The following is a 12838-nucleotide window of genomic DNA, read 5'->3' as shown; positions in this document are numbered from 1 at the left end:
TGACTTGTATTGTAAGAGTTTATGAAATAAAGCCAGGGTAATGACTTCCGCTGTCTGTGTGTGATTTCTTTTATTCAAAGGACACGGGTCTGTAAGTAACTCCCGACAATGAACTATTACCTTTACTGGCACTACCATAGGGGGTATATTTGCAGAACTTGTCTGCTGTTTCCACGTATATCAAATCCCATGCGGGCCAATTCTATGCGTGCCATGTTGGTCATTTTAAAGTCCTACTTTGCCTCTATTTTGTAATGTGCTATACATCTCTTCAGCGCGTTGCTCAGCCTTTTGGGACGAGATCGATATTCAAAGATGTTTAAAGACGGCACTCACGTCAAAAAAAAAGGATACAAAGCAGGACCTTAAAATTGCACAAGTGAGCCTACATAGGATTCGATACACCTAACAAAAAAAATCACAATGTGCCAGAAAAGACAAATTCATCCCTGCAAATAGAGCCTGTGGCATTGACATTTCCGAAGAAGCGAATAAATGCAAGGATTCTAAACAGACGTGCACAACAGCAGTGATACACATTAGCAAAGTGGACATATTAATAAGACACATTGTTAAAATGAAGTTTCGGGTTATTTTTCAAAGTCAGCAAAGCAGCCTATACAGAATCCCCAGCTGCCCTCCATCACCCTGTAGTTTACAAGCGGCAAGAAAAAAAACTACAAATACATACACGCCCCGCGGCGCACTTCTCGCGGTCTTTGCAGCGGCGGTGGCAGTCTCGCGTTGTTTGGAGCGGGTTTGCTTTGCAGTAATGGCTGTACTCGGGTTGCTGGTGGAAACGGAGGCGAGCCCGGGAGGGAGCTGAGGGGACGGGGGGGAGAGAGAGAGAGAGAGAGGGTGAGACACCAACCGGACCCCGTACCTGCGCGGAGGGAGACCGGCAGCTAAATAAACAGCCTTGGCGGGAGAGAAGAAAGCTAGCCGTCGCACGCCCGGGCTGGAGAGCGGAGGGAGAGAGGACGGCTGGACCGCCGGGGGGATGAGCGGCCCCGGGCAGGACGGCGAGCCCGAGGCGAAAGCCCTCCACACCAAGCGGCTGTACCGGTGAGTGAACGCGGCGCTGAGCCCGGCGGGGAGGCGGGTCCGTCGCCCGGTTCAAGCTAATGTCACTAACCCGGGGGAGAAACCGCAGGGCGCGCCTTCAGCTTTGAGAGTGTTTTATTCAAGGTTAACCATTGGTGTAACTGTGTGCTATCAGCTTGCTCTCGCCTGACAGCAACCAGTTAAAAGCATTTATATTGCTTTTTGCATACTTAAACAATTGAACTGGAGGTGTGTGTGTGTCTGTCTGTCTGTCTGTCTGTCTGTGTGTGTGTGTGTGTCTGTCTGTCTGTGTGTGTGTGTGTGTGTGTGTGTGTGTGTGTGTGTGTGTGTGTCTGTGTGTGTGTGTGTGTGTGTCTGTCTCTGTGTGTGTGTGTCTGTCTCTGTGTGTGTCTGTCTGTCTCTGTGTGTGTCTGTCTGTCTGTCTCTGTGTGTGTGTGTGTGTCTGTCTGTCTGTCTCTGTGTGTGTGTGTGTGTGTGTGTGTGTGTGTGTGTGTGTGTCTGTCTGTCTGTCTGTCTGTCTGTCTGTCTGTGTGTGTGTGTCTCTCTCTCTCTCTCTCTCTCTATAGTTTTCTGTTATTGTATTTTCATTCATAAAGGAGATGCAGTCATTCTAACCCTCTAAACACTGAATTGCAAGCCAACATACAGAATTGGGTAAAAGTTGTCGCTGGACAATGAAGTCTAGAAAGTAAGGCGGTAGTGACAGTGTTGTTACACCAGTGCATGTCTTCTCTAAAGCCCCTTTCACACTGGCACACCTACCCGGGTCCGGGCCTGGGTCCTGGCTAACCGGGGTCACAGTCCTGCGTAGTGGGAGTCCACGTACCTGGGTCGGACGGGTCCCAGTGACCCACCTCGGGATGTGGGTTGACACGCTTTGACAAGGGGTGAGCGAGACAAAATGCTTGAGGGCTGTTCGTGAGCCGATGTAATAGCCAACAGCCACGCCTTTGTGAAGGTTTCACTTCCTCAAGGAACTTTTAGCCATATTTTTGTTGCTTGAGACACACCATGAGCCAGATTGCAGCAGGGATGAGGAAACATTTTCTCAAATCAAAATCTGGGCTGATGGTCCAATCCAGAGAAGCTTGGATGGAAGCGTCTGTGACAAGCTGCTTCCAGGGCATTGATACGCGCGTTGTGCGCTTGTATCTCTCACCCAGGTCAACCCTGCCTTATCAAAAGCAGTGTGAAATCTTGTAGCCGACCCTCATGACACCGGCTCCTGTCCAGGTAGGTTCTGACCCAGGTAGAGCATGCCAGTGTGGAAAGGGGCTGAAGACTGTGGTTGGGTGCCTTGTTTGAGTCTGAATCTGGTTTTCTTTCCTCAGAGCGGTAGTGGAGTCGGTTCACAAGCTGGACCTTATCATCAGTAACAAGTCATCCTTCCGGGAGGTGTTCAAACCTGAGAACATCAGCCTGCGCAACAAGTAAGAGACAGATCTCTTCACAGAGCTGAACACTGCCCGGGCCGGGCCCTCGCTGCATCCTTTCTGTCTCAGCCGCTCTGCCCCTCACTAAGTTGTCTCTCTCTGGCCTCTTTCCCTTTGCCATTGCTGATAGATGTTTGGGGCAGCCTACCCAGCCTGACTGCCCTTGCTACAGTGCTGGCGTTTACTGTTATAGAGACACTTAGTCTGATCAAGCCTACTTGTGTCTGCGAGGGGGCAACTAGAACCAAAGAGCAGCTCCTGAGCTCACCGTACACAGAAAATAAAAAAGACCTAATGTTTGAGTGATTGTAATACAATGAGTTTGAAAACCGCTTGGGCAATATTTTCTACTACTAGCTGTGTGAAGCGCTTCAGTGTAATGAGATTTAACGCTTGTGTTTGTGTGGCCCAGGCTCAGAGAGCTGTGTGTCAAGCTGATGTTCCTGCACCCTGTGGATTATGGGAGGAAGGCAGAAGAGCTCCTCTGGAGGAAAGTGTACTATGAGGTTATTCAGCTCATCAAAACCAACAAGAAGGTATGGCTTTACTGACTTCACCGATGTGGGCTCAGCCACTTACTGCAATATCTGTTTTTCCTTAATAAATTATACGAAGTTGGCAGTTTTTTTTTTTTTTCTGACAGTCTGGTTCCTAGTAGCTGATTGATCTCAAAACTTTGTAGAGTTGGGTTTTGAGGGATCTATGTGATTCTCCCTTAACTAGGTAGCACATTCAGTACCCTCACCACTGTGTGAAGTGTCTCCTTCTGTCCTAAGTCTGTCCTCTCTCACTGCGTCCTCTAGTCCTGGTTTCTGTACCTCCCTTTAAGTATTTGTTTGGCCTGTCAACTCCTTAAAGATCTTAAACTTAAATCTAAAACAAGATGGCAGCTTCTGCATCCATCGCTCGGAGAATATCGCAGACATTTGCAGAGCTTTTTGAGATGTTATAGTAGTAAAATAATCACTCTGGTGAGGATTTATCTGTGTGATCAGGAGAGGATTTATCGGTATGCACTTCTATAAAGAGGTATGTGAAAAATACAGCGAACAATGGGTGGGACTTGGCTGGAGATGCAGCACTGATGTTGTTTTGCAATGCCTTTTAAACTGTGAAAAAAATACTGTTAAACAGAGTGTTTGAAAATAAATTGGACCTGGCAAGCCTGACAGGCGATGAGTAAGTGGACCGCAAAGGGTTAAAACCGTTTTACTTGAGCATTGTTGTCGATCAAGTAGAACCAGCAATGCTGCACCGACAGGGGTGGTTGCTTTCAAGACAGCAATGCACCCGTCCACCGTGCCAGAATTGTGAATGGTTTGAGGAGCAAGACGGAGACTGAGCATCTTCCATGTTCACCACAATGCCCAGATCTCAATCCACAGTGAGTGCTGATCAGGGTTTGTGAAACTCTTAATAGTGGCCAGCCTCTTGCACCCTCTCTGCGTACAGCTGAGATCTAGCATTGAATAACTTGTTCACGTTAACTGTACCTCATTTTGAAATCTTGCATTAGTTTAAATCCAGTGACGAATGGTGAATTGCACAGCACCAAATTACACTGTGTTGCTCTTAATCCAGCTGTTGCAAATGTAGGTTAAAACATGGCTCCATATGGTGTACTTGCTACGTGAAAAACACTCCAGGTAGTGCTGTGGTTCTTTGACTCGGCGGGACAGCCACAGACCTCGCTGCAGTGTGAATATTCACGCTGTGCCGCTGTCCTCCGCAGCATGTTCACAGCCGCAGTGCCCTCGAGTGTGCCTACAGGACCCACCTGATCGCTGGGGTGGGCTTCTACCAGCACCTGCTGCTCTACATCCAGTCCCACTACCAGCTGGAGCTGCAGGACTGCATCGACTGGACCCACGTCACAGACCCCCTCATCGGTGAGTACGCTGAGAACGGAGCCAGCGCGGCACGGCAGTCCCCTAACAGTGCCTGTGGGATTAACCTACACTGAGCCAGCAAAACAATCAGAGTAAATTATGTTAAACTTATTTATACTTGCATGAGTTGATTCTGGGAGTGCTTGTAGATTGAAGATTAATTCAGAATGCTTATTTGTGTATTGTGTGACTCTTCTTCAACGTATTCACGCATTGCCTTGCCTTCCCAGAACCTGCTTTTCCTCTGATTGGTGTGTTTTCAGAGTCTGCTACTTTCCTTCACCTCTTGAAGTTGAATACAGTGAACAGGGAAATGCAAGGAGCGAGCAATTGTTTTTTCTTATTGGAACACATGTTTTAGAATGTAGCCAATGACAACCCTTATCTGATGTGAAAACAGGAAAGTACGTTTCTGGTTTTGAAAAGGAGTTTCCCCATACAGAGCTGAAGCCAGGATTCTGTGTGTCTCTTTCTTTTTGAAAGGCCGGAAGAAAGCGGTCTCCGCCTCTGCCAAGGAGATGGACTGGGCTCAGATGGCCTGCCATCGCTGCCTGGTCTACCTGGGAGACCTAGGTAAGAACACTGCAGTGCATTTGGGAGGCTTGGAGGCGTTTGCAGAAACGATTGCCTGCTTGTCTGGAAGAGCTCATCTTACAGTACCAAGGAATGGCCCTGGATATAATCGAGCGCTTCTTATCACCCGCTGGGTTGAAGTCCTCTGTGAAGGGAATATAACGGAGGTGGTCATCTGTACGTGTGTCAGTCGCGCTTCGCTTTTTCCAGATCTGGAAAACCACTTCTCCAAATGTGGCATTAACAGTATTTAGTTATTCAGAGTATCGGATTGTAGGGCTATATAGAGGTCTCTCTGTCGGAACATCTGTACATCACACTTTACATGTAACTTGAGACCAGAAAGTTGTTCTGCATACTGTGAATCGGGCACTAGACCATGATACTCGCACTTCCCTGACGACACCTTAAATATCAGTTTTCATTCTACATTTCATTTGGCATTTCTTATTGTATTCTGTACATACTGTTGATAAATCCCGGGCATCATCTTCACGTTGATCCCTGTAGCTCTCGTTTTGAATGTACCGATTTCACGCTGATCCCTGTAGCTCTCGTTTTGAATGTACCGATTTCACGCTGATCCCTGTAGCTCTCGTTTTGAATGTAGACATGTGTTGAGGATTGGGGCTTTTGTTCTGGTAGTATACAAAACTCAATTTTCAGTTTGCTAAAAGAGATTACATGGCCTTCACCCCACTGCTTTGATAATAAGTGTGTCTGTGTCTCCCAGCTCGCTACCAGAACGAACTGGCAGGCGTGGAGGCAGAGTTGCTGGCTGAGAGGTTTTACCACCAGGCTCTGTCTGTGACTCCACACGTTGGTGAGTATGTGTGACGGGGTGGCCCCTGCGTGCGTTTGGTTTAATTTGTATAGTTTGGGTTGTGTAGCACGGGTGAGTTGGTCTATGTTGGTATGTGGGTGTGGGGATGTCACAATTAGTTCACGTCCAGACTGTGTCGGGGCCAGATCGAATGATTAGCAGTTCGGTCCCCCCACAGCTGTGTTTTTAAGGAGCACACATTTCTCACTCCAGGTGGGGCGTAGAGCGAGGAGGTACGGGAGAGAGAAATAAATAACAATTGCTACTCGTGCTGAAAAGGCTGTGGCTGATACTTGTTTTTCGAGTTCGCAGTGGTTTGTATCTGTGTGTCTGTTTTGGCCACTGTGCCGCTTTTGTTAAGATCTTATATTTTGTTTATTAACTCTGAGCACCAGCACTGTTCGCTCACAGTGCTCGTGTCCGGTCTTCCTGCTCTGACGTCTGCACCAGCCATCCTGTTCACAGTATAGCAAAGGACTGTAGGGGTGGGCATCAGTCTACATTCATGTGCAAAGTAAACTGAATATTTTTCACTAGATTAGATGGTTTGTTTTAACGTTGCCTATGTTTAGTAATGTTGATTGGCCCTGTTTTGTGTTGCAGGAATGCCTTTTAACCAGCTGGGGACGCTAGCGGGAAGCAAGTACTACAACGTGGAGGCAACTTACTACTATCTGCGATGGTGAGCGAGGCAGAACTCGCACAATGATGCACACGCTCGCTCACACACACACGCACACACACACAAGACGGACAGGTCCAGCAATTGACATTTGTAGCTCTATAAATTGCAGTGCCTGCAACTTTTAAACAACCAGTAGAGCTCAATTTAAAAATAACTCCATGACAAACGTCATTGAAAGACTTCTACTCTAGCCGTTTGTCATTGAATTTATTACATTTCTTTTAGTATTTCTGAACTAATATCAGGTGAAAGATACCAGATAACTACATCGTCATATTGGGTTTTGGTGCGTATTTTGCACATGTACGAATGGGGACAATTTAGAATAAAGGGTCCAGCCATTTAAAAGTGTCTACAAATGGAGCCAAGGTAGATACAGAGAAGGCTTCACCCTGTAACAGTGTAAAAGTGGCTTTGACAATGAAGACAAATCTGGTTCAAACTTGGCCGCCATTTGTATTGCAGTAGGAACTAGTAGCAAGGACTGATTAGGAATTGGAACAGAGATTTCCTTTAAATAGACACTTCAGACATACAAATGTGTGTGTATTGTCTGTGTTGTTGAGAAGGAGTGACGTGTCTCTCCATTCTGAATTGTGTGTCAGTCTGTGTTAGAGGAGAGTAACGTGTCTCTCCATTCTGAATTGTGTGTCAGTCTGTGCTAGAGGAGAATGACGTGTTTCTCCATTCTGAATTGCAGTATTCAGTCAGAGATGCCGTTCGAGGGAGCTTACGGGAACCTGAAGCGTCTCTATGACAAGGCAGCCAAGATGTACCACCAGGTCAAGAAACAGGAAATGAAGAAGCTGTCCCCCACCAAGCAGAGGTAACCTCAGTGCTGACACTGCCAGAGACGAGCCATTCAAACAAACAGCACTGTATTACACTGTGCCAGAGACGAGTCATTCGCACAAACAGCACTGTATTACACTGTGCCAGAGACGAGCCATTTAAACAGCACTGTATTACACTGTGCCAGAGACGAGCCATTCAAACAAACAGCACTGTATTACACTGTGCCAGAGACGAGCCATTCAAACAAACAGTACTGTATTACACTGTGCCAGAGACGAGCCATTCAAACAAACAGCACTGTATTACACTGTGCCAGAGACGAGCCATTCAAACAAACAGCACTGTATTACACTGTTCCAGAGACAAACCATTCAAACAAACAGCACTGAACTTTTGGTGGGATTGTCAGGTACTGTCTTGTCCTGGTTCCGGTCTTCTCTCCCACAGGTTCCAGTTTATAAATTGAGGAGAAGACCTCCTTTTTATATGACAGGATGCAGAGAGATGAATGCATGCTGTTATATCCTCTACGGGATTGATTATTGCAATGGTCTTTTCACTGGGACTAGCCACAACATGATTTGGTGATAGAGGTGGAGGGGTGTGCTCTGTGTTTCATGTTCCGTGCGCTGCTGTCTGTTTTTCTTATTGTCGTGAGTTTTTTGTAAAACCTTTTGTTTTGGCCCTTGTGCCTTTTTTATTTTGACAAGTTTGTTTTTGTAAGTGATGTGTCCTATTTTTATTTAACTTTTTATGAATTAAAACATTCCAAAGAATGGAAAGATCTCTTTTTTTTTTTTGTATTACAGCTGCAGTGGCACTACCAGACAGACGAAGGAAAATTAAATTACTTCCTTAAAATACCTGCACTTCTTTGCTTTTAAGCATGTAAAGTTAAATTATTGATGTGATGTGACAGATTCTGTAGAGATAAGAAGCCCCAGATTTCTGTTGTATCTTCAGGAACAGGCAAATCGGTCACCTACAAATATGTTTATTGTTCATGCTGCTGGCAGACTCTGAGAGACCCTTTATTTTTGTACCTTGCTACGTGTTTGCCTGCTTAGCTCTGTTATGTTTGTCTTTCAGGTCTAAAGACGTTAAACGGTTGCTCGTGAGCTTCATGTACCTGCAGAGCCTTCTTCAGCCCAAGAACAGGTAAAGCTTCCCACAGTAAGAGCATAGCAAAGTGTAATTAGTGTAACGCACAGCATAGAGAGGTATGGTAAAGCATAGGGGAGCATTGTAAAGCACAGAGATGTACGGTAAAGCATAGGGAAGCATTGTAAAGCACACAGAGGTCTGGTAAAGCATAGGGAAGCACAGAGGCATGGTAAAGCAGCGAGTTTCTGCATTTGAGAGAGGAGAGGAAGAATCATGGAATTAGTTGGAGACTTAAATTTGAGAAGCAATAACCCTCTGTAGTACGAATTAAACGGTGTGCTGCTTTTATATGAGAAAAATCAGAAAAAAGTCAGCAAAATTTGAAAAAAATGTAAGATATATACATAAGTGAAATGGAATTAATACATGGGCTGCAGTCCCCAATTTAAGTAATGCTCAATTTATTCTCATTTAAAAAATCTGACTACTAAAGGAAACTGTCCAAATAAAAAAATAAATAAAACATGGACTATACCTTGTTCCACTTTAGATAACCCCTGCTTTGAAACGACTGTGTATTAATATTGTTATATAACCACTCCAAAAAAACGCAAACTATATCCAGTCGTTTTTCTTCAATGTGCACAATTTATCGACGGGCTGTTTGCCAGGAATGCAGGCGCGTCGCCCCGCTCTGGATTCAAGGCGGTGCGCTTTGTTGTTTGCTTACATCTTACACGCAGAGGGGCGTGTACTTACAAAGCATTTTCAAAACTGATTCGCTGGTAGGATTGGACCAGCAAATCAGATGCTAGTTAACACGAGCAGGAAAAGAAGCATGTCCACTGGCAGAAATACTGTAAATAGCAAGGCAGGGCGTTCGGTGCAGTTTCCTTGATAAACTTAAATGACGTTATAAACTATGCGCATTACAAAAATGTAATTATTGAATCAGTTATCCAGTGTTTATATAAATGTATATAATGAGGAATGGAATTGATCGAAAAATCAATTTTCCGTTTAGTCATAGCAGCCCTAGTCAGGACTGTATCATTGCTTGTACCCCGTTTTGCCCCCTCTCTATTCTCAGCCTGCAGGAGTCTGAGCTGACGTCTCTGTGCCAGTCGGTGCTGGAGGACTTCAACCTTGTGCTGTTCTACCTGCCCTCTCCCTCGCACTCCACCTCTGGCTGCGAGGAAGAGGAGGATCACGAGAGCCGCTACTCCTTCATCCCCGACGTGCTCGTCTTCAGAATGGTTGTCACCTGCCTGATGGTCGTGCACAACCTCAAGAGAGCAGGTCTGTGTTGTGTGTGTGTGTGTGGAGCAGACTGTGGAACCAGAGCATTCTCACTGTGGACAAGCTGCAGTTTGCAGAGTGTTGTACAAGATTCAAGGGTTTCAGTTTTTGTTCATTCTGACTTTTCTGCTTAAAACCCTGCTTTAACCCTTTACGGTCCTACTTTGGACCAGATCCGACATTGCCGTTTTCACTTTCCAGTCTGTCGTCAGACCCTAATTGAAGACATTTAAAAAAGACTTCTACTCAAAGCGTTGGTCACTGAATTTATTAAAGCTTCCTTTAGGTTTTTCTAAATTCAGCACGAGTTAATAGTCCATTTTTCCAACCTGTATTGTAGGGTAAGCCTTAATGGTCCACATTTGAGGGGGTTTCTTTGATCTAGGATCAGCTAAATATAAGAAATGCACTGGCTTTCGAGACCACAAGGGTCTCTTCAGGGGAGAAGGTAAAGAAATGTAGTCCGTTTTCATCATACCTTACCCCCTGACCTTCAGTTCTCCTGCCGAGGTGGCACATGAGAGAGAAAAAAAGGGGCACTAAAATTAAAAAATAAAACCTGCAGCTGGTTTCCAATCTTAACCCCCCCCACCTCCTCGATTTTCCGAGACCTGCCGCTCTGTTGTGACCCGTTTCCGTGGTTCTGTTGCAGGCTCCAAGCAGTACAGCGCTGCCATCGCCTTCACACTGGCCATGTTCTCTCACCTGGTCAACCACGTGAACATCCACCTGCAGGCTGAGCTGGAGGAAGGAGAGAGCGGAGTCCCGGTGCTGCACACGGGTACGAGAGAGGAGGAACAGGACGATACAGGGGCACGCAGTTCTGTCAGCATACCTGCTAGTCTGTCGGGCCGCCTCTGTATAGATAGAGAGAGAAATAGAGACTGATATAGCAGAGCTATCAAGACACAGAACTGCTTGTATGAAGGTCCCCTGTCAGTTTGAATCTTAATGAACTTTTCCCTGCTTTATGAAAAGCTAAATATATTACATTTACATATATAAAAACACAGGGCCAGTCCTGGATTAATCATTGATAGGTCCACCTCGGGGTGATATTTCCAATGCTGTGGCTTATCAGGGTGTAGGATAGGTTGACAATAAGAGGTTAATGCAACTGTGTTCCGAATGGGGGGAGAAAAAAAAGGATATGCATTTCCTGTGATTTTTCCCGACACACAGATGACCTGGAAGTGAAAGACGGCGTGACATTGACGCCGGAGGAAGGCACGCTACAGAACGGGATGGCTGAGGAAGAGGAGGAGGAGGAAGAGGAGGAGGAGGAGGAGGAGGAGGAGGAGGAAGAGAGAAGTGGGAAAGGAGCAGACGGTCTAAAGAAGCCTTCGAACTCAACGGACAAAACCAAGAAGATGGGCAAAAAGAAATACTCCCGTCTCTCCCGCCTGAGACGGCGCCGATACGCCGGGAAAGAGGACGAGAGTGATCTGAGTGAGGGCTTTGAGAGCGAGGGGGAGAGAGGGGGAAGAGCAGGGGGCAGGAGAGTGGGAGCAGCGGTCGTCTCCACCGCCATTACCAGGGCGAAACACAAGGGGACGGACTGGGAGAGTGGCTCTGAGAGGAGCGAGGAAGACTACGAAGAGGAGGAGGCGGAGACTGCGTTCGACGTGGAAACAGATTCGGATATGAACAGCCAGGAGTCGCGCTCTGATTTGGAAGACATCGAAGACGAAAAAACGGAGCTCGCAGGCGTGCCCGATACACTCGACAGCGCGGATTCAAAACCGCTGGAGAAGGCGGAGCCCAGCCCGGCTGTCAATGGGCCCTCCCCACCCAGCGGCAGCGACTCCAGCATCGCCAGTAACCTCCAGGCCATGTCTTCCCAGCTCTTTCAGACCAAACGCTGCTTCCGCTTGGCCCCCACTTTCAGCAATGTGCTGCTGCGACCCTGCAGTGCTCCAGAGGCCAGCGGGGGAGGGAGCAGCCCCCAGCCAACAGCCCTCGATCAGACCCCTCTCGCCAGCAGCAATCCCAGCGCCACCCCCCACACTGCCAGCGACAACGGTGAGGCTTCTGCGTAACCACATCAGCCATGTGCTTTTACCTCCTACTCGGGCTGCTTGCTTCTTTTAATAGTAACTTTAACAGTCCTGCTTTGCTCTCATTGATGGCAATATAAAACCGCATTCATTAAGGCAACCCCTTGCATTTAGCACTGAAGCCGCCTTCAGCATCCCAAACGTATCCAATCACTGTTAAATTAGCTCTCTGATAAGACTAACATGCTGTAAACTACTAAACACTGTAAAAACTTGGATGTAATTTTATTTGAAAGTCTGATATTAGAAATCTAATAAGCAGCTAGGAAATTTTAATTTGAATACCAATACCATAAATCTTACCTGCTGTGCGCTTCCTTTAACATGGCTTAGCTCTGACCTTAGCTCTGCATCACCTGAGATTTTAGGATTAAGACAACGATTAAAAAACTGTGAACAGGATTTAGATTATTATTTAACATGTAATCAAAAACTACAAAATTATATCATGAAAGTCTACCAGAAGCCATAATAGTAGTACAGTATTTGACGTTAGATTTTTCATGTTTTTCAATTTCAGTTTTTGTTCAGTATGTGGAAAACTAAGGCGGCGTGTAATTCAATATGTTAACATTATTCATTAGGTTTCATTCAGTTTTGCAAAGCAAAATTAATTAATTCTTTTGGCCGGAGCTGTAGGTTTGCAATGTGCAGCTGTCAGATTCGTGGTATTATTTTGTTATCTGCTACAGGGGTCCCCGGACTACCTCTCGCGCTGAACTGTCATGCACAAAAAAAACAAAGGCGCACAATACAGAAGGAAACGAGAGCCTTGGATAAGTTAGTTTTTTCACAACTACTCTGTACAACTTGCAAAATCATTCAGTTAGCTTGCAACATCCCACCTTCCCCTCAAAAAAAAAAAAATCATAAATCGGAGTGCAGCTGTGCCACTTAACAAAAACTTATAACTTAAAAAATAAATCCTTCTGCACTGAAATTTGAATCTGTCAAAAAACATTTTTTTTTGTTATTATTTTCCAACAAAACATATTGTAGCGTTATTTTAAGACGACTGTGATCGAGCCAGTAATCAGTAAAATAGCAGTATATCCAAACATTTTAATAAATCCATTATCGGCATGCAACGAGATTTATCAGTTTGATTAATAACT

General features: G+C 45.8%; 1 protein-coding gene across 1 annotated transcript; it reads left to right on the top strand.

Annotated features, from left to right (window-relative positions):
- The first annotated feature begins 750 nt into the window (after positions 1-750).
- LOC121306988 (protein SMG5-like) lies at positions 751-11725 on the top strand. Its single transcript, XM_041239043.1, has 12 exons — positions 751-1065; positions 2397-2495; positions 2911-3034; positions 4231-4387; positions 4871-4960; positions 5694-5783; positions 6387-6465; positions 7169-7294; positions 8353-8421; positions 9458-9666; positions 10319-10447; positions 10849-11725. The coding sequence occupies exons 1-12, from the start codon at positions 1001-1003 to the stop codon at positions 11703-11705; spliced, it is 2094 nt and encodes a 697-aa protein (XP_041094977.1). The 5' UTR covers positions 751-1000; the 3' UTR covers positions 11706-11725.
- The last annotated feature ends 1113 nt before the right edge of the window (positions 11726-12838 follow it).

The sequence above is a fragment of the Polyodon spathula genome, chromosome 51, assembly GCF_017654505.1.
Source record: "Polyodon spathula isolate WHYD16114869_AA chromosome 51, ASM1765450v1, whole genome shotgun sequence".
In the NCBI taxonomy this organism is placed as follows: Eukaryota; Metazoa; Chordata; class Actinopteri; order Acipenseriformes; family Polyodontidae; genus Polyodon; species Polyodon spathula.
This window is presented reverse-complemented; position numbering and strand designations above follow the sequence as displayed.